Below are 20868 nucleotides of genomic sequence, written 5' to 3'. Positions count from 1 at the left end.
ATGTAGCCGAAAAATTCATGTTGTCCACAACATTTTCCTCTTAACACTCTTTAATTGTACTAGAAGTTCCTAACATTCACCCGTCGACACATTCATGTCTTCAACTATTTTTCATTGCATTCTTATTATCAACATTTCACTGATAGTATACACTATTTTCAACGATGATTTTCATCCAAAAAGTTCATTATAATGGTATAAAAAGATTTATTTGTCCTTCATATGCTTAAATAAACAACAAATGCAAAGATACGACAACATATTTACTCAGAATATTTGGAAAGAAAGTAAGAAACCATCATCATAAACCGATGCGTGCTAACTCATACAAAATTAAAATTAAAACTGTGATTAAAAAAGATCAGAAAATAACTAACATTTTGAAATTGCAGATAATTTGTCTTCAACAAGAAACCTACCCCGTCCATGCCATAGTTTACCAACTCATATCTATACCCATAACTATAATGCTATTACATATAAATATATATATGCTCAACCTTACTGACAGCGACAGTGTGAGAGTTCGATTTCTGAAATATGGATTGAGACTCTTTATGGGCACCAGTGTACAAGCAACTCTTATTTCCTGACCTATTGGGGCACATTCTGCGATTAACCTCTCTCACGATGCTCCAAGGACAAGGCGGTGGGTACTATTCTTAAGGTTGAGGTTCAACCTTTTATAAATATATATATATATACATATATGCGTTGTATGTGTCAGTGTGTGTATTTAAGTTTCTGGCTGGAAAGTTTTAGAAATGAGTGGAATAAGAGTGACAGGGAATTAATTCATGGTAGGCCAATCTCCACAACAAGAATTTTAAAAAGAAAAATCTGATTATAATTTCCTCAAAGGACCCCTTCATATTTTCCTTCTCCATTCAAAACCCAAAAAAAATTCAGTGAAATTTATTTTGTTTATGCCCATGTTTGTTGTTAATTTGTTCTTGATAATTTTGTTGATTATATGCCTATTATTTGTTGTTCGATTATTATTGCATCGAACTGCTTTAATTTATGTTTTGAGAATGTGGGTTGAACGGATTGATGATCAAATTCATGTTCATCAGCAATTTAGGGTCCCTGAGTTGAATGAAAACGGCCAAGAAAATCAGCTATACCGGAAAGTTCAGCTATATGTAAATTCATTGGCTTCGGTTGAAGATTCTGATTATACGAACTTATTCTCCGGCGAGGAGTCGAACGACATCGTTTTGGCACTTGGGGATGATCAGATAATCCGGGACACTTTTCTCGGAGCACGAGTTATGTGGGTAAAAATTGATCGAAGTTTTGTGTTGAAGATTAAGAAAAAGGATAGGAGGAGAATTTTGAAGCCTTATCTTCAACATATTCATACAATTTCTAACGATATTGAACAGAGAGGGAAGAAATTGAAGCTGTATATAAACAATAAAGGAAAATGGAGATCTGTTCAATTCAATCATCCTTCAAATTTCGACACGGTTGTTGTTCACCTGGATTTGAAAAACAAGATTAAATCCGATTTGGAAAATTTTGTGAAGTCGAAGCAGTATTATCACAAGCTTGGCCGTGTCTGGCGGCGGAGCTATCTCCTCTACGGCCCCTCCGGCACCGGAAAATCCAGTTTCATTGCAGCCATAGCGAATTTTCTCTCGTATGATGTTTATAACTTCGATTTCTCACAAATTGAAGATGGTGATAATCTTAATTTGCTACTATTGCAAACGAAGGGTAAATCTTTGATTGTTGTCGAAGATTTGGATTGTTACATTTCGGAGAAATCGAAAACTGGGATTTCTTCATCTGGGCTGTTGAATTTCATGGATGGGATTTTGTGTTCGAGTTGTTGTGATGAGAAGATTGTGATTTTTACGATGAACAGTAAAGAAGGGATTGATTTTGATTTGTTGAGGCCTGGGAGGATTGATGTCCATATTTATTTTCCTCTTTGTGATTTCAATTCATTCAAGGGATTGGCCAGCAATTATTTAGGGGTTAAGGAGCATAAATTGTTTCAACAAGTGGAGGAGATTTTCCAGGGCGGCGCCACCATGAGCCCGGCGGAGATCGGGGAGTTAATGCTGGTGAATCGGAGCTCTCCCACCCGGGCTTTGAAGTCAGTAATCACGGCGTTGCAAGCTAATGGTGGCGGGGGAAAGGTGGCAATGCGGTTGAGGGATAGTGCAGAGTCATCTCCAGCGCCTTCGTCCGCGACAGAGGATGGTGGCGGCGCCCCCTGGAAGGGCACCGTGCCTAAGGAGTTTCGGAAGCTATATGGACTGCTGCGGTTGAAGAGCTGCAATAGACCAGAGTCGTTAGATCATGATTCCGACATGATTGAACGGTGATGATATCACATGGTTTTTCATATTTCTTTATATTATTTCGAGCCTATAATAATCTGTAATATTATCAGATTTCATTTCTAGTGATTTTCTTTTTCCATATATTTCGAAAAAATATATTGCAAACGTAACTAGGGATGCACACATTTTGGTTCAACTAGAGTTCGTAAAAAAACAGTACTAAACCGGGAACCAATGTGATTTTTGTAATTATTGAAACATTCAAATCCCGTATTGTTCCATAATGATAATTATAATCATAAATTAAGAGAGTGTTTGACATTCATTTGTTGAAAAAGTAAATTTTAAAATAGTAGATTGATGGAGATTGTGTGTAAGAAAAATAAAGAAAATTTTTTAATTTACGTGTAATATTATTTTAATGGAGAATGTGTGGTTAGAAAGAAGAGAGAAAAATATATTTTGATAAAAATGGAAATCAAATGAGATTTAAGTTTCATAAATGATTGGATCAAGGACCTTAAAAAAGTTTAATTCATTTTGGATTTTATTTTCAAGTACTAGAATTAATGTCGAACTAAACTAGTCGATTATTTATTTTTGTACTTGAGGATCATTTAGAACTTAAAATGAATCAAATTGAACTCATTGGTTCGATTAGATTTTGTGGATATTCTATCGACCCATAATTTCAATATATTTTTCTCCTGCGATAAGCAATCTATTTTATATAATTGTCCTTAATATTACATTGATTTTATTTTTAAAATTGAAAAAAAAAAAAAGAAAAAAAAAAAAGAAAAAAGGCAGCCCACATTGTGTCTCTCATCATTGGCGATGCTTTAGATGACATAATTGTGTTTCGTTGAGTTTGCTTTGTCCATTGTATTTGGAATTTAACTGATGGGATTGATTTGAGAATATTTGATCACAAGGACCACAAAGTCCATGATTGTTTCTAGTTGGTGATTCGATATCCGCTCTTTAATGTTTATTGTCCGTTCAATTAATTATTAATACATCATTTTACATTAAAATATCACATATTTTTAAGTCTAAGGAGTAATTAGAAAAAAGTTGAACATGTTAATTTAAAATGATTTGTTAATAATTAAAGTTTGTTCTAAGTTCATGTATTATTGATTTGTACGTTGTATGGACTTTTGTCAGCATTGTTAACTTGAGATAACCAGACTTCAGAATTTTTGCCACTATTTACTTCTGATAAAAATGAGTTTGAAAAAAAAAAATATTTAAAAAAATGGGGTCGAACATAAACTTATTTTATTTCATTTCATTTTAAATAGGTTATGTCTTTGTTTACTAAATCAGCAATAATGGCCATACGAGGAGTTTTTTTTTTTTTGCAGGGAGGCTAAGAGGATTTTGCCTTTTTATCTATTCATTTTTTTCTTATATTTCTTTATATTATTTCAAGTCTATAATAATCTGTAATATTATCAGATTTCATTTTTAGTGATTTTCTTTTTCCATATATTTCGAAAAAATATAATACAAACGTAACTAGGGATGCACTCATTTTGGTTCAACTAGAGTTCGTAAAAAAGCAGTACTAAACCGTGAACCAATGTGATTTTTGTAATTATTGAAACATTCAAATCCCGTATTGTTCCATAATGATAATTATAATCATAAACTAAGAGAGTGTTTGACAATCATTTTGTTGGAAAAGAAAATTTTAGAATAATAGATTGATGGAGAATGTGTGGAAGAAAAATAAAGAAAAGTTTTTAATTTACGTGTAATATTATTTTAATGGAGAATGTGTGATTAGAAAGAAGAGAGAAAAATATATTTTGATAAAAATGGAAATCAAATGAGATTTAAGTTTCATAAATGATTGGATCAAAGACCTTAAAAAAGTTTAATTGATTTTGGATTTTATTTTCAAGTACTAGAATTAATGTCGAACTAAACTAGTCGGTTCTTTATTTTCGTACTTGGGATCATTTAGAACTTAAACTGAATCAAATTGAACTGATCGATTAGATTAGATTTTGTGGATATTCTATCGACCCATAATTTCAATCTATTTTTCTCTATAATTGCCTTAATATTACATTGATTTTATCTTCTTCTTTTTTTTAAAAAAAAGGAAAGCAGCCCACATTGTGTCTCTCATCATTGGCGATGCTTTAGATGACATAATTGTGTTTTGTTAAGTTTGCTTTGTCTACTGTATTTGGAATTTAACTGGTGGGATTGATTTGAGAATATTTGATCACAAGGACCACAAAGGTTCATCATCCTCTCCAGTTCCATGATTGTGTCTAGTTGATAAGTCGATATCCGCTCTCTAATGTTTACTGTTCATTCAATTAATTATTAACACATCATTTTACATTAAAATATCACATATTTTTAAGTCTAAGGAGTAATTAGAAAAAAGTTGAACATGTTAATTTAAAATGATTTGTTAATAATTAAAGTTTGTTCTAAGTTCATGTATTATTGATTTGTAAGTTGTATGGACTTTTGTCAGCATTGTTAACTTGAGATAACCAGACTTCAGAATTTTTGCCACTATTTACTTCTGATAAAAATGAGTTTGAAAAAAAAAATATTTAAAAAAATGGGGTCGAACATAAACTTATTTTATTTCATTTCATTTTAAATAGGTTATGTCTTTGTTTACTAAATCAGCAATAATGGCCATACGAGGAGTAGGGTGATTGCAGGGAGGCTAAGAGGATTTTGCCTTTTTATCTATTCATTTTTTTCTCTTTCTAGCCATTATTATTATTATTATTATTATTATTATTATTATTATTATTATTATTATTATTATTAATTTTTTATTTTATTTTATTTATTTTATTTTTTTTGGCATGGTCATTGTTAATAATCCTCACGAACCAACAATATTAGAAAAATCAATGCATATATTTTAAAACATAATCTGGAGAAAGAATATAAATCCTAAAATAAAATGAAATTTCACCTTTCATTTAGTGGAGATAGCACTGTAAAAGATCAAAGATTCCTTGTTTACCAACCAATATAAATTGAGTTGAGAGCTACTTACAAATATGGATTTAAGGTAAGGTTTAAGTACTAAACTGATACACTACACAAACAGAAACAACCAAAGTTCCTTTTCCTAATTCGGATGTCGTTGGAGATAGATTTTGGAAAGATGAGATTATTATATCCAAGTTCTTTCTAATTACCATAATCACTTGAAAGATTTTGGAAAGAGAGATTTCCATAATGAGTGTCGAGTGTCTAATATGGATTCACATTTATTAATCTGCTCACAAGGAAAACAAGTCGAGAAATACAAGGCCAACACCGTCGAGAAAAATACAGATTACACATTTTCAAGAAATTTGAATACCATGCAAAGCTTGTCAATGCCTTGAAATCTTTAGTTTTGATGTAAAAGGAATCAAACTAAAATCCTGATTCCTTTTAGTAGAGTTTTCTAATTATAATTTAGGAGGGCATGTCGATACCACAACAAGAACACCAAGATGATATTTAGATGACACATTTTTCAAAAAAAATTGGAATTCCAAAAGTTTGTTGTTCAAAGCTTATCAATGAATTGAATCGTTCCCGAAGTGTTCGAGATGTTTAAGAAATGGAAATCCATGGTAGAGAATGAAACAGGATTTCAAATAAAGAAATCGAGATCAAGTAATGGCGGAGAGTACAAGCATGCTGATTTCAAAAAGTTTTGTTACCAGAATGGTATTGAATTGGAGAGGACATTGCCAGGAACATCGCAAAAAATGGAGTGGAGTGGCAAAACGAATGAATTGGACGTTGACACAAAGAGCTAGAAGCATACAGTTACATGCAGGTTTGCCTAAACAATTTTGGACTGAAACTATCTAACGGCAGCATATTTAATTAGTCGTGGGCCATTAGCACCTTTGAAGTATAGGACAACGGTGGAAGTATGGAGCGAAAAAGAAATAAAACTTTTTCATTTGAAAGTTTTTGGCTGTGTCGCATATGTACAAATTAGTGATCAAGCTAGAGGTAAGCTTGATTACAGACCATCAAAATATATCTTCATTGGATATGATGGAGATGAGCTCGAGGTATCGTCTTCGGGATAATAAGAACAAAAAGGTCATCAAAAGTCAGGATGTCATATTCAATGAAAGAGTGATGTACAAGGACAGAGACATGGTGCAGTCCAATGACATACATGATAATCCAATATATGTTGAGTTGGACGATACTTCAAGTAGTAGTATGTGACAATAGACAGATAAGGGTCCTCAACCAGAGGAAGCTATCGTGGAGACTGATATACCAAAATCTCTAACTCTTATGCCTACCCTAAGGAGATCTTCCCAACCACATGTTCCAAACAGAAAGTACATAAATTATTTGTTACTTACTGATGCCAATGTACCTAAATGCTATGATGAGGCATGTTAGGGAGAAGATGCAATTAAGTAGGGACAAGCAAAATGGTATTTTACAGCAATTCTAGGTCCAAGTACATTAGTTAAGTTTTGCAGATGTTCAAAATGAATAATACAAAGTCAGTTAGTACTCGATTGGCTAATCGCTTCAAGGATGGAGTATTAACACTGAAAAAGATCAAGGATAGCAGAAACCCAGCCAACATGTGAACCAAGACAATAACTATGAAAAAATTGGAGTTGTGCTCAACTTCAATAGGCCTTCTAAAATGAAGATCGAAAAGATGATCCACACCATTTTTCATTAAAAATGAAATTGCCCTCACAATGTCTCAAGGTAAAGCTACATTAATCTCCAATTGTAAGATTGTTGAATAGTGAGGCCACTCTATTCATAAATAGTGGAGCCTAATGTATATAGAGGGCATTTGAGCCCCATTTTTATGGGGAAAAAAATGTATTTTAGAATAGTAGATTGATGAAAAATGTGTGGTTGAAAAAGAAGAAAAAAATTTGATTTATGTATAATATTATTTTTAATGAAGAATGTATTGTTAAAGAGAAAAGAGGAAAAATATATTTTGGAAAAAATGAAATTCAGACAAAGCCTAAGCCTCACATTTTCAACTCCAGCTGGACATTTTTTTTTTTTTTTTAAAGTTGGCAAAGTTGGTTTACATATTGGGCTATGCTACAAAATTCGGGATTAAATTCGGGTTTAAATCCAGGATCGATGTGGCAACACCTCGACCCTTGATCTTGAATTTCATAGGGCTCGCAGCATAACAATCAAGGCAATACCTCCACCTGTCAATAGGGCCTTTCATTGGCTCTGTTTGAATGGCAAAACTCTTACATATTTTCAGAAGGCTGATACGAAAGTTTTCTTTGCATTTAATGCAAAGAATATCATGCATGGATTTTCTTAGATTTCAAACGAAATTTTGGAATGGTAATTAAATGAACAGAGTAGATATGCCCACAATTGAAGAAAATGATAAAGATTATGCCCAATACCAAGTATTCATTTAAATTAAATTTTAATCTATATCAAAGTCAAATAATCAATATTGACCACATATTTTATAGGCTCCACAACTTTTCAATTATATATTTCAAAAATTTCTATCAAAATCTAATTTTAAGTCCCACCAAATAGGTAAGGTTAGCAATGGTTCATTTCGGGGTCGGTTCGGCTAAAACCATCACCGAACCACCAATTTTGGTAATACCATAATCGCATCATAACCACGTAAGTCGGTTCAATTCGGTTCTATCTCGATTTGGCTCGATTCAGATCATTAATAATCACAAAAATAAATTATTTTTTACAGGTCCAGCCGTTAAAATAAGAAAAAACAATTTATGAAAAAAGTCATTGAAAACAAAAACATAATATTAAACCAAAGTAGCAAACAACATCCCAAATGAAAATACAAACAATATCCTACTTCTCAAATGTAAAATCTAAATTTAACAAACAATATTATCAACATAATAATACTAAACAATATCATTGTCCCTTGATCCTTGTGTATTGAACTTGATTCCTACTTAATAACTCAAAAGCTCCAACCTCAATTCATATTCAATATTCATTCTTAATATTATCGTGTTCCTCCAGCAATAAAACTTCACATTTCTAGGCAGACTAAGTTCATTAAATTTATCTTTTATGTGGAGAAGAAAAAATTACATTTCATCAAATACTCAAACTCAACAAAAACAAAAATAGATATGGATTACAACGGCAATTAGCAAACGAGAAGAGGAAGAAAAATACCTTCTATTTGGTGATGACGATGGGGAGCAAAAAAGAAGATGGTGTAGAGAAGAAAAAAATTTTTGGGGATGCATTGCAGAGACTCGAGTGAAGACCGCTATCAACTAATGTCTTGTTGAATTTGATTCTAATTTTTTTTGCAGTAGGGTTAACACTTAGTGGGTAAATGGTAACTCAGTTGGGTTACTTAATGGGTCTGTAATGAGCCATAAATTTTGGGTTAGTCAAATTATAATAAAAAGAATAATGGAAAGCTCAATTGCCTTTTTTTTTTAACGGGTAATTGGTTTGGGGAGGGGCGACGGCGCAAATACCATACCCATCCCACCCCGAATCGGATCACTAAAATTAAATATCATACCTACCTCATTGCACCATCGATTTGGAGACAAAGAGAAAATCACAATGAGTGAAAAACAGTTAGACTTCAATTTGTGCAGAGAGTTAAAGATAGAAAATTGAGAGAGTGCCTTTGCGAAGGCAAATAAAATACACAGCATAATTTTGTATTCCTCTTCTTCTCTTGTTGATATAGTGAAAAATTGGTGCGGGTTTGTGGGTGTAGGCAGGATTGTTGAATCATATAAATTCTTGTGTCGTACTTGTACTTATTTTTGCCATTTTTTTTACCTTAGGGCCTGTTTGATTGCGTAGATGGAATTTGGATGGAAAGAAAATGAATTTCAGGGAATTGAATTAGTTAGAAATTGTTTTTCAGGGAATTGTAAATTATTGTGTTTGATTGGTATAATTTTCCACGTGAAAAATGTTGAAGTAAAAGTATTTTTTGGTGTTCGTTTAGCTTTGTTTTACATGAAAATTGTCAATTTAAGGGATATCTACTTCTACCATTGTTCCTAGAATTTGTTTTCATTGCCAACAAAAAAAAAGGAAAAAAAGATAAAAAAAAATCATCTATATTTTGGTGTTCGTTTGGCTTTATTTTACATGAAAATTATCAATTTCAGGGATATTCTCTTTTACAATTGTTTCTAAAATTTGTTCCCATTGCCAACAATTAAAAAAAAAGGTGGAAAACCAAAAACCACCTATCCCCTTAGGAAAATAAAAGGTGAAAAATCACGCTTTAAGGTGTTGTACCTAGAAATTCATGGAAAATCAATTCCCTGAAAAATTTTGTCAATCAGACAAGCCAAAAGTGAAGTTGGAATTCGAGTTCCAAGTTCTATGAAAAATTTCGTGCAATCAAACGGGGCCTTAAATTATTTTGCGTCTCACTGATCTTGACGAATTAGCAGCTTCTAATTCCTAACAAATGAATGATCATAATCATGAAGAAAACTTCACCATTGTGTCTTGCTTTTAAATATTCGTGGTTAACTTTAACGAAAATTTTGTAGTGGAAGTTTTCAAATCTTTGATTCATGTTGCACTTTACTCCCTAGTCTTCAAAAGTGAATAGTTACATTGCTAACATTTCATCTTGATTGCACTTAAATCTCGTTACAATTTTAAACTAACAAGTAACAAAAAAGAAAAAGAAAAATGCATTTTCTTCTCCAAACCTTTCATTTTGATTGCTCGAGTGAGCATTGCCTATGAAAGAAGACGGGACAATTAAAAAAGGAAACTGGTCAATAGAGACAAATATCATTCATTAAGTAACGCGAACATTAAGTTCTATTAAATTGTTTGCATTCATTTTCTGTTTTATATTAGTGAAGTTATTTTACAGATGATAGCATCCCAGTTTCATTAGAAAGTAAATAATTAGCGGTCTTTTTCAAGTAAGGAGCTTTCTTTGAGAAACTTGGACAATGACTCATACTTTAGGAGTCTGTGGTCATGATTCTTTGAAAGCTAGTGCATAATTCTAATATATTAGTTTTGTTACTACAAAATGCTAACACATTCTTTTCTTCTATATATAGCCTTGATAGGAGCAATCTTTCCATTTCTTGCTTCATCCTTTGAAACGAGTTACGTTTACAATTTTCCGGTCATGCTTTATATGGGGGCCTTTTAATTTTTTATGCTTGACGTCTAATTTTCCTATGAACACCATTCATTTCATGTCTAATTTCACCACGCACGAGTGGATTATGTTTTTGGCTATGATAGCACGGCAAACTTGCTTGGGTGAAGCAGCCGTGCTGGTTGTATAAATGGCAAGTCCTTGGATGGCCTAGATATTGAGTTGGCTCATGTCTGTGACTTGACTAAGGGCAATTCTAACCTTAACATCAAATCACAAATTTTCACCAAATTTCATCATTTTTACCAAATATACTACTCCAACTCAACACCAAATCTTGCACAATTTTACACCAAGTGTGATAAACGTCAATTTTTTTGTCCTTTTTATGTGTGACCAAGTGATATCAAGGATATCTTATGTTATTTTACATTATACATAAATTTTTATTCATAATTAAGTAGTTTTTTTTAATTGTTATTATTAAGTTTTAATCGGGTAACCAATACTTGAACATTTGTGAGATTACTATATGAATTTCGATAATTAAATTACGATAAGTCGACTTTGCTGTGCCATAATTTTGAGATTCACAATGTACAATATTGTTTTCAATAACATGATTTAATATTTTTTTAGTTGTGGTATTTTTATTAATTGTACTATTTTTAAAATATATTAAATAATTTAATATCTTCATAAACAAAACGTAATTATGTATGTAGCAATTTATGTAGTAGCAAATCGAATAAATAAATAATTTTTCAACTACAGAAATTGTTAAGAATAAAGGAAATGAAGAAAATGATTAGACACTGTTCATTTGATGCAACTTTTGGTGTAATGGATTGAAGATGAATTTTAGTTTGGTGAAAGATTAGAGATGGTCTAAGGGCTTCTCCAACCCATCCTCATTGCAACACTATTCATTTGTACCATTTTATACCATAATAGTTAAATACCTTTTTACCATTCTCTTCCACTTTGTACCAATTTTTGTTTAGGGTATATTTGTCCATTTGTTATAAAATAAATTTTAATTCTAAATTATTATTATTATTATTATTATTAATCATTTAATCAATAATAATTAGTCGTGAATATTATTTCGATTTTGTAATATCATAATATTGCAATTCGAAACTTATTACAAAAATTATTATGATTTAATATTTTCTCAGTTGTTGTATTATTTATATTAGTCGTACTACATTTTTTTAATAAATGAATGAATTTAATATTTTTGTTAACGAAACGTAATTATTTATATAATAATTTATGTAGTAATAAAATAAATAAATAATTTATGAGATAAAAAAATTATTAAGAAATAAAAAAAAATGAAGAAAATTATTAAACACTACTCATTTGATGCAACTTTTGATTTAATGGATTGAAGATGATATTCTGTTTGGTGCAAAATGACACAAATTTTGATGTAGGGTCAAAGATAGTGCAAGGTATTGCAGTGTACAGAGGAGGTTACATTGGTAATGACTTCAATAAATTCCCTTAATTCTGCGTAGTCTTCTCTTACATGGACGTGGGCTCCCTTAATTCGAAATTCCCTGAAGGTCTTCCAGAAGACTGCACTGTGAAATATAATTTGTTAATTAGTTACAGCATTATATGCAGTCTTTTGATGATATTGATTATTTTTGCTCTCAAAATAATCTAATCTACTTCAAGCTTTTCTGATGGAGAATATTGAATGGAATGCTATTGTATTATAAATATTCTTGCTCGTTAAAATTAGGTAATTAGGCCTTATTCCACCCCTATTTTTTTTTACTAATTAGGTCATTAATACTTATATTAGAAAATCAGTTATTTTAAGGAAGAATAAAGCTATTTAATACTAATGGTGCTCCAACAGTAGTTGATTATGTGCGCTAGTTGATAGACCCAATAATCTCAAGGAATATGAAACATAATAAATTAGCTCTATCATTCGATGTTACCTAGTGCTTGTTTGGTAGGGATTTTGATAATTGATTTTTTGACCGTTATAGATAAAGTGGGTCCTACCTGTGAGAGAAGAATTCAAAAATGACGGCTGTAATATTGAAATAACAATAAAAAAATTGATTTTAATTGACTTTTTAACTGTACCAAACAAGCTCCTAATATGATCTAAAAAGAGTAAAGATATAACGCAACTGATGCTAAATTATATTATTCTTTAAGAAATTATTTAATTTAAATACCCTACCTTTAGTGTGTGACAGGTAATGCTTCCATTATGAATGGGAATAACCTCTCAAGTACTATTGCAATGCAACCTCTATTGTGTGGTGTGAAGGCGCTTCACTTATTATTCAATTCCATATCTAACTTATGATGATAAGTAAATGAAACATTTAAACTATGAAACATTTAAACTAACTTAATACCGTCCTAACTCCTAACAGCTACATATGGAAAATGACAATTAATAAAATAAAGTATTTGTAATTTACAAATTCTGTGCTAACTAACATATATATATATATATATATGACAATCAATAAAATAAAGTATTTGTAATTTTACAAATTCATCAGGACCATCATCCTGAATTAAATGAAAGTTTGGAGATGATTTGTCTATTTAATTTTAACGGGGATGAAATTGAGATAGAGTGAAAAGGTTAGGGACATATAGTGTAATAGTCCCTTTAAGTCTTTTGAATCCACCATCGTTTGGCCCCCATTCATTCCAAATTTTAATGGTTGGAATAGTGATTTTTTTGAAAATTGTATGGTTGAAAAAGAATGGAAAATTTTCGATTTATGTGTAATATTATTTTATGAAAGATTGTGTGATTAAAAATAAAAGAGAGAAAATAAATAAGAAAGGGAATGGCGACAAACGGGGGCTAATAATTCCTGCGTATTTAACGTAAACAGATTAATTTGGGGCTTTAGGTGTAAACGTCTCCCATAAACCCTATTTCATTAAGTCCATCTCAGATTGCTGTACAGGCAAGCACCTTTATGGTCGTTTCGCTAAATTGAAGTTAATTTATCTTCCTTTTTTTAAAATTTATTTAAATAATGATGTAAGAAATTTGTCATTCCCTTTCTAAAGGTCTTTTATGGGGTTCATGTCCTTATTTTCCTGCTTTCAAATTTATGTCTGCAAGATGTTTGTTAAAATTCCGGTTTGGCTAATAAGTCTCAAACGTTCGCAAACTGTCCTGATCTGATTGAAATATGAAGTGTGGGTTAAATTATATTCCTTGTGAAGTGCTTGTTTTATGGTTAATTAGATTTTTATGGGCTTTAATTCTTATTACTCCACCATGTTGCTATTACAATTGCTCAATAAATAATTTAAGTTGCAATTTTTTTTTTTCTTTCATTTGATGGATTCTTCCTAACTAGGAATTATTGATTAGCTCGTGAGCTAGAGCGGAAATGGAATTTTGCCCGACTTGTGGGAATATGCTACTGTATGAGCTACCTAATACCGGGCACTCTGCCAGATTTTTCTGTCCAACATGTCCATATGTGTGTCAGATAGAAAAGAGGGTAATTCTAATAATCTTATGCTAAATTGTCTGTGGTTCACTCCTTTTGCAATTACTCATATATTGTGTTCTATTTCAACAGGTAAAGATAAAGAGACATATGCGCTTGGTTAAGAAAGCAGTAGATCCCATCTTTTCTGAAAATGATCAGCAGAATTTACCCACAACTGATAGTAAGTTTCTAACCCTTTTTTTTTCCCAATCTTGGAAGTGAAGAGTTTCGGGGAATGGATCTGCTGATGGTAATGACGTGATCTGCACTTTTAGCGACTGTTTTTTTTCAAAGTAATATTGCTTTGTGTAGTCTCTTGAAATTAGTTCGTTAATGATGGAAGTACCTTTTTTCTTTGAAGACCGCAGGGGATTGGGCCTAGTTCAACATAGACTGAAATTACCTTCTGTGGTGTTGAGTTATGAGTAAAAATCAATAGCAAAAAGGTTTGACAAATCAAATTGACACAATGTTTAGCTATGTAGCACGGACACTCTAACTAGGGTAGTGTGTCTGTGTCCGACGCGTGTCGATACCGACACTCTTCAGACACTTTACAATAATCACTTTCTTTCTTACTATAGCTATTATATATTTTTAACTCAAAGTTATTAGTAAATAATAAATAAATACTCATATTTAAAAGATTTCAACAAAAAAAAATCAATAATAAGTATAAAACTAATTTTAAATTATATAAATGAAGAATTTTAAAAAATTTAATGAACGTGTCGACGACATATCGTGTCGGTACTTTTTTTAAAATCACAATTCGACGTATCTGACACGTATCGTGTCGGACACACGTGTTCGTGTCGGTGCATCATAAATATTTAGGGTATCATTGGTACTTAGTACTAGATAAGATTATACAAGGGTTAAATCAATCAATGTTCACAATAGTTACTTACCCAAGTTCAAAATTTACTCAATAGTCACCCTATCTTTCAATTGATTTCCCGTCCCCCATCCATTAGGAAAATGATTCCAATCGTTGACGGAGAATCCCATGTAGCAATTTGATGGCGTGAAATGAGTCCAACTTGATAAAGTCACACACAAAAGAACATGACTTTCCTTTCGTTTTATAAAGACCTGTTGTAAAATGAAGGGGAAGTCACATTTTGCTGGGTACTAATTGGCTGATTTTGATAGATTTCATGCTGTCAACTTGCCACAATGGATTTCTATTTGTCATGTGGAATTTCTGTTAACAATTGGAACCGTTTTCTTAACGGATACTGTACAGGTAATTAATTGAGAAATGGGCTAGTATCGAGTAGTCATTAAAAGTTGGTTGAGTAAGTAGAGACCTGGTAAAAGTTTAGTGGTCATTGATTGATTTAACCCACGAGAAAACATAATAAACAAGAATTTCTTCCTTTTTCCATAAACATAGGGGGCCATTTCTGCCAATCAAGATGTTGTTTTTGACATCTAAGATGACAAGAAAGTCTAAACTGTCTATAGTTTTCATCCCATGCGTTGCTCAGTTCACATTTTTGAGCTATTTTGGGAATTTTCCTCTAGCTCGTTACTCTCTCCATACTGAACCTACAATGTAATCAAATTTGCGATCATTTCTCTATACCTAAATGTGATGGACTTGTGCAGACAATGAAGATTTAATTATCCAAAATATTTAAGGTTTCATGTCTACATTCACAGTCGCAATTCCACAGTAGAAGGTCGAACCTAGTTGTGAATGTACAGCTAAGATAATAAAACAGATGTACTGGCGAGCAATTTCATCAAGTGTCTAATTTAGAAAAATCTACTGGTCTTTTTAGTTTACTTGGTATTTGGCACTGGACATGGTGTGTACTGCTTTCCCGCGCTGATGCATTAAATTACTGACGTTGGAATTTAGCAAATAATATATTATTATTCTTGATCCTGCTTCGGGTAGATTTGGTCCATTTTGAGGTTACTGAGTTCATTTTGTGTGCAGCAACATGTCCTGCATGCAACTATGGGAAAGCTGCTTTCTACCAAGTGCAGATTCGGTCGGCAGATGAACCAATGACAACATTTTACATATGCAAGAGGGAGACTTGCCGAAATCATTGGCGTGAGGATTAGATATTTTCCTTTGCTTGCATATAGGTTCTTGGTTCAATTTGATTTATTTGGTTTGGTTCTATGAAAATTTGTTCGAATAAACCTTTTGCTATGTAATCTGGTATAGACCAGTTCGTTTAAATTCATCAGTTGTCCGAATACTATTAGAGAGAGAACGATTTGTTTCTTGAATTATGAATAAAATACTACAGGAGCACACTAACCATTTACATTCTTTTATGGTGTTGGCTCATATAGTGTTCTAGTGAATATAATCAGGGGCGGAGCCATGTATGGTTGGCCTGCACTCAACTTTGGAAGAAGAAAAGTTGGCCATGCAAGTTGGATATACTCTATGTTGGATATCCATGCACATTGGCCATAAAAATTGGAAAACCTGCACTTTGGGAGGAAAATTGGAAAAAATGTTTGTCTTAATAAAAAATTTATGCATACATTGAAATTTTGCCCGCACTGAAAAAAATTCTGGCTTCGCCCCTGAATATAATATTCGTTATAGTGACCAATAAAAAGTGAATAACACTCAACACAATGAATATTATATGTTTCAAAAAAAGAATATTTATTTTAAAAGTATTTAAATATCTATTAAAAGTAAACTAAAATGAGCAAGCAAGGTTACTATGAACATAAAACTGATCACAAACTTCAAATGATGTAAATTCTCGAACAAAATATCAACTTTTGCTCGATTTATTAAGGATATTTTCTTGCAATGTATATGGTAGCCGTCTAGATAATGTCTAACATCTGAATACGAGTCACTCAACTAGCGTTAATACGAGTGATTTAATTATTTTTAACTTCAGATTATAATGTATTTGAAATTTATATAAGTTCTTGTAACTAAACTTTTAAGCTTAGCCGAGCATGCGCTCAACGAAACACCTCCAATTTTCCACGAGTCAGAAGGGAAAAGAAGTAAAGGCCAAACATGGAGAAGCGCATTATCAACAAAACGCCATTCATTTTAAGTAAATCTACTAATAGTCTTCAACATCCAAAATTATTAATTATTGTGGGTGTTTTTATTTTTTATTTTTTTTTTATTTTAACACTGAAATTGAAGAGCAGAAATGCAGAATGCATAGAAGAAAATTTCTAATAAAATTGCTGAGTGGTGTGTATCCCACATCAAAAGTTGGAACAATTCTGACTTCTAATGAACAATGTTCTCCCATCCCTGCGGTTATCTTGATGCTAATTAGTACGATCCACATATAATTAGCTCAAATTTCTCCTAGTATCTTCAGAATTAGATTATCTTCTGTACTGTACTGTATCTGAAGTTACAAAGCTAAAAAACGATCACAGACAACTAACTTGAATTCTGTTGGTTTTCGCTTTGTTTCGACTTCTTCGTACCTTCTTCAAATTCCGCTTTGTTGGCAAGTTCATTTATGGCTTCTACGCCCTTTTCTATTCTTGCAGCAATTTCTATCAGCAATGTAGAAATGGAAACTATTGGAACTATCTCCATGACACGTACCATGGTAGTACTACTTTTATTTCCCCCTCCTGTGCCATTTTTAGAGTCTCTAATAATTGGTTGTTTCGATAAGGACTTAAGCACGCCTTGCAGTTCTTGTACTGCATCGTTCATCTCGTTTACCATGAGATCAATCTTTGTCGATTTTGTCATTGTATTCATAATAACCGCCATTTCTTTTAACACGTCCGAGGAACTAGAGCTTAGTCCTATGCAATACTTGCTGAAATGCTTCTTTAAGATAACAGGTGCCTGCAAAAACACCGAAAACATGAATATTATGGACCAAAAAACTAATGCAGTGTTGGCATGTTTAGTAAGGCGTTTTGTACAAAAATGGACAGGACAGTATTATTATTAATTACCTCTGTGTCTGAGTTTGTGCTGACATTAAGAGTCTCAATGCAGTAAGCACATTTACGCAGTAACGCCCCGACTTTTAGGTACTCATTCCATGGATGTCGAAAGTTAAAGCGTCCATGTGCAGGCTCCCACCTAGCAAAATTAGCCTGTGGAGATGCAGAGTTTATACATAAGTAAAATACTCGAAAAGCAGAGAAAATTTTTTGAAGTTGTGACAGGAAATTTTCATATTAATGAGGAATATATATACCATGGCTTCTTCTGTAGCCTTTGAATTAAGCACACATTTGTAACCCTGTGATACTTTGTCTGAAGCTTCATCCTTGCTATTTACATTTTCATTGATTCCGAAGTATTCTACGACACATCCTGAGTTTTTACGAACAAAAGGTCTTATTAACTTCCGTTTTTAGTAAATGGACATGTTATAATCGTTGTTTATATGTGATTTATTTGGGCTTACCATTTAAGGAATCAGCAATTTTTTCCATGTTGTTTGTGATAAGATAGTGAAGTTCATTTCCTGCCCATACAGGACAGAAAATCATGGTTGTAAGGATGCAAAGGGAGGTCCCTATGGCAATTGTGGATAATCTATCATGAGCCAATTCGAACAATTCATCCACACGATAGCCTGATACTGACACAAGGCTAAATGTGAGGATGAAGATCATGGCACCATAGTCAAATCGCGCTTTTATCGTTGGAATGAATCGAGAGAAGGTTGCTGCAGCAGCTGCAAGAAAGAAAAATGAATTCTCAGCAACGGCGAACACTATAATATGCCTGTGGGAATTAAATCTGACAATAGATTGATTGGGAAAAAATTTCTGAAAAGGACCTAAAAAGTAGAAATTCGACCTACCTAAGAGGAAAACCGAGACTTCAATAATAATGGGTTTGAATTTTTCTCCCGACTGATTTGCAATCCAGTGAACTCCGAGTCCTAGTGCTCCGGCCAAGAAAGTTCCAATAGCCCTATTCACACATTTGCAGAGTGTAGCACCTGCATTATTAAGTAAGAGTGAGTTAAAATCTTGTCTATCGTCGTATTCGATACCGTCTAATATTGTGCACCAAAAATGTCCTAAAAGTATTATAATCTTGCACAAGGACCAAAACATTTTGAATACTTACCCACAGTGTATTCGAATACCACGACAACAGTCATAACAGCCCACATAGCATTCCCTCCGACTCCATCATACAAAGGCCGCATGTAATAGAAGAGTGAGACAATAGAAAGAGCCACCCCTACTTTAACTCCATGAATAGCTTTCTTAGGCTCTCTAACTGCTAAACTCCAAGCCTTTTGTAAAAACTTCCAAATTCTTGACATGAACCCCACTATTAAACCTCGTAATCCATTGCAAACTCGTATTTGAGACTTTGACTCAGACACTAAAACTTTAGCAGCAGTTTCATTCGGGACATTAATCCTCCATTCCAATCCTCCAGACTGTTTACTTTCCTTAACCATCTTTATTATATCAAAGAACTCGAGAACAACCTTGTCTAGGTGAAATGGTAAGTACTAGGATTATATATATTAGGTAGGTTATGAAGGAACAGCTGAATTTAGTTGATGTGTTGTCTACTGCAGAATTCAGCTTTCACAATCAAAGTTTGTGTCTTTGGCTAGGTTGTTGTATATGATTGGTTTTTAGTCAAGCCCACATATATATATGGCTGTCTAAGGTTGCTTGGATTTCACAAAATAATTGTACGGTTTGGAGGATCTAAGTATCGTACAGAAAAGAAAGTATTTTTGGTAGGTAAACTTAGGTCTCACTTGACATGAAGATTTTGCATTTTATATATGTCACTAATGGCTTTAACAAAGGTGGTGAAAAGGTCATATGCACATGACCTGAAATCCAACATTGACATCTCCACAAACTAAAACCATAACATCATTAGTTCGTGGGTTTAGATTTATTATACATATCCTCTTTCACCAGATTTCATATAGTATTCAAGATAAATAATCTTTTCCATCTGCAACGTCATGAGAGGATAAGAAAAATTGAAATATATATCATGTGCCCTCTTCATGCTCCTTTTTACGTTCATTGGCTAGACGTCTGGTTGCATGTCCTAGGTCCAAAAATGATCTACTACGTATCGTTGCTTAGCTTATGCTAAACAACAGCCACATGACATATCGATTAATTGGTTAATAAGTTAATGGTGGGACCAAAGAATGGAAATACTTGATAGTTACTGTCCTACATGGTGCGATCGTTCAATGAGGAGCTGTCATCTCATCGAATGGCCAAGTTTATCTAACTAGGTGAGGTCACCTTGGAACTTGAGTTGGAAAGAGAGAGAAACTCAAGTCCCGATGTGTTCTCATCCCATTGGGCGAGGCTGGCCCATCCAATGAGATGATGATTCTTCATTGGACTGTTGCACCTCCTAAAATAGTACCTACCCAAGTATTTATGATTTCATGATCATCCGCTTGAATTAAATTACATTCACTTAGTCAAATCCCAAAGTCAAGTATTAAATAAATTTATTCTCGAGCATATAACATCACTACACATTTCAATGTTTAATCATATATGCTAGCTAGGTTTTGCTCAATGAATCATGAACGGGTTCGGAACCCTATACAAGGGGTTGGTCTCGATCTACATTGGTGATAGCCCTCTTAGATGATTGTTGGCCGAAAACCATCACAAGAATCAAGTAATAAATTGTCAAGACTAATTTCACAATCCAGTCAGTCTCTCGGAGTTTTTGAAGAGGTGAAACCAGAAACAAAATATCCTCATTTATCCTCACGTTTAATTATTATTATTTTTTTAAATATCATTTGAATTAAAAAATAAAAAGATCCGGGGTGAGTTCGAAGAATGCATGAAGAGGACCATGTCCCCGTCCTCGAATAGGGTCGATGGGGAACGGAAAATTTTGTCATCTCAAGTTCCTCTTTTTCTGAATATGTTCATGGTGTCAATGATTAACCGTCAGAAGAGCCTTAATTACTTTAGATTCAAACTTGCT

The 20868-nt window shown here is 32.8% G+C and overlaps 3 protein-coding genes across 7 annotated transcripts; 2 read left to right on the top strand and 1 right to left on the bottom strand.

Annotated features, from left to right (window-relative positions):
* The first annotated feature begins 729 nt into the window (after positions 1-729).
* On the top strand, positions 730-2581 carry LOC111409937 (AAA-ATPase At2g46620-like). 2 transcript variants are annotated; one of them, XM_023040064.1, is made up of 2 exons: positions 730-800; positions 1077-2581. In XM_023040064.1, the coding sequence occupies exons 1-2, from the start codon at positions 798-800 to the stop codon at positions 2337-2339; spliced, it is 1266 nt and encodes a 421-aa protein (XP_022895832.1). In that variant the 5' UTR covers positions 730-797; the 3' UTR covers positions 2340-2581. The 2 variants fall into 2 exon arrangements, with proteins under 2 accessions (XP_022895832.1, XP_022895831.1); XM_023040063.1 differs by lacking the exon at positions 730-800 and having other exon boundaries at positions 809-2581.
* A 10682-nt stretch (positions 2582-13263) lies between these two features.
* LOC111409935 (DNA-directed RNA polymerase III subunit RPC10-like) lies at positions 13264-16219 on the top strand. 4 transcript variants are annotated; one of them, XM_023040061.1, is made up of 4 exons: positions 13264-13382; positions 13799-13931; positions 14013-14103; positions 15874-16219. In XM_023040061.1, exons 2-4 carry the CDS (start codon positions 13818-13820, stop codon positions 16002-16004), a joined length of 336 nt encoding a protein of 111 aa, XP_022895829.1. In that variant the 5' UTR covers positions 13264-13382; positions 13799-13817; the 3' UTR covers positions 16005-16219. The 4 variants fall into 4 exon arrangements, with proteins under 4 accessions (XP_022895829.1, XP_022895828.1, XP_022895830.1 ...); XM_023040060.1 differs by having other exon boundaries at positions 13285-13382; positions 13785-13931; XM_023040062.1 differs by lacking the exon at positions 13264-13382 and adding an exon at positions 13503-13620.
* A 903-nt stretch (positions 16220-17122) lies between these two features.
* Positions 17123-19619, bottom strand: LOC111409934 (aluminum-activated malate transporter 10-like). The gene is made up of 6 exons (XM_023040058.1): positions 18994-19619; positions 18722-18862; positions 18320-18592; positions 18107-18225; positions 17859-18002; positions 17123-17745 (listed from the first exon to the last, which is right to left on the bottom strand). Exons 1-6 carry the CDS (start codon positions 19334-19336, stop codon positions 17323-17325), a joined length of 1443 nt encoding a protein of 480 aa, XP_022895826.1. The 5' UTR covers positions 19337-19619; the 3' UTR covers positions 17123-17322.
* Between the last annotated feature and the right edge of the window lie 1249 nt (positions 19620-20868).

This window comes from Olea europaea, chromosome 15 (genome assembly GCF_002742605.1).
Source record: "Olea europaea var. sylvestris chromosome 15, O_europaea_v1, whole genome shotgun sequence".
In the NCBI taxonomy this organism is placed as follows: Eukaryota; Viridiplantae; Streptophyta; class Magnoliopsida; order Lamiales; family Oleaceae; genus Olea; species Olea europaea.
The sequence above is the reverse complement of the archived record's forward strand: the minus strand, read 5'-3'. Positions and strand labels throughout refer to the sequence as shown.

Coding starts and splice junctions, on each gene's coding strand:
- LOC111409937 (XM_023040063.1), top strand. CDS start 927: ATGCCCATGTTTGTTGTTAATTTGTTCTTGATAATTTTGTTGATTATA.
- LOC111409935 (XM_023040061.1), top strand. CDS start 13,818: ATGGAATTTTGCCCGACTTGTGGGAATATGCTACTGTATGAGCTACCT. Junction 13,932..14,012: donor TGTGTCAGATAGAAAAGAGG/GTAATTCTAATA, acceptor CTATTTCAACAG/GTAAAGATAAAGAGACATAT. Junction 14,104..15,873: donor GAATTTACCCACAACTGATA/GTAAGTTTCTAA, acceptor TTTTGTGTGCAG/CAACATGTCCTGCATGCAAC.
- LOC111409934 (XM_023040058.1), bottom strand. CDS start 19,336: ATGGTTAAGGAAAGTAAACAGTCTGGAGGATTGGAATGGAGGATTAAT. Junction 18,863..18,993: donor GGTATTCGAATACACTGTGG/GTAAGTATTCAA, acceptor TTAATAATGCAG/GTGCTACACTCTGCAAATGT. Junction 18,593..18,721: donor AGTCTCGGTTTTCCTCTTAG/GTAGGTCGAATT, acceptor TCTTTCTTGCAG/CTGCTGCAGCAACCTTCTCT.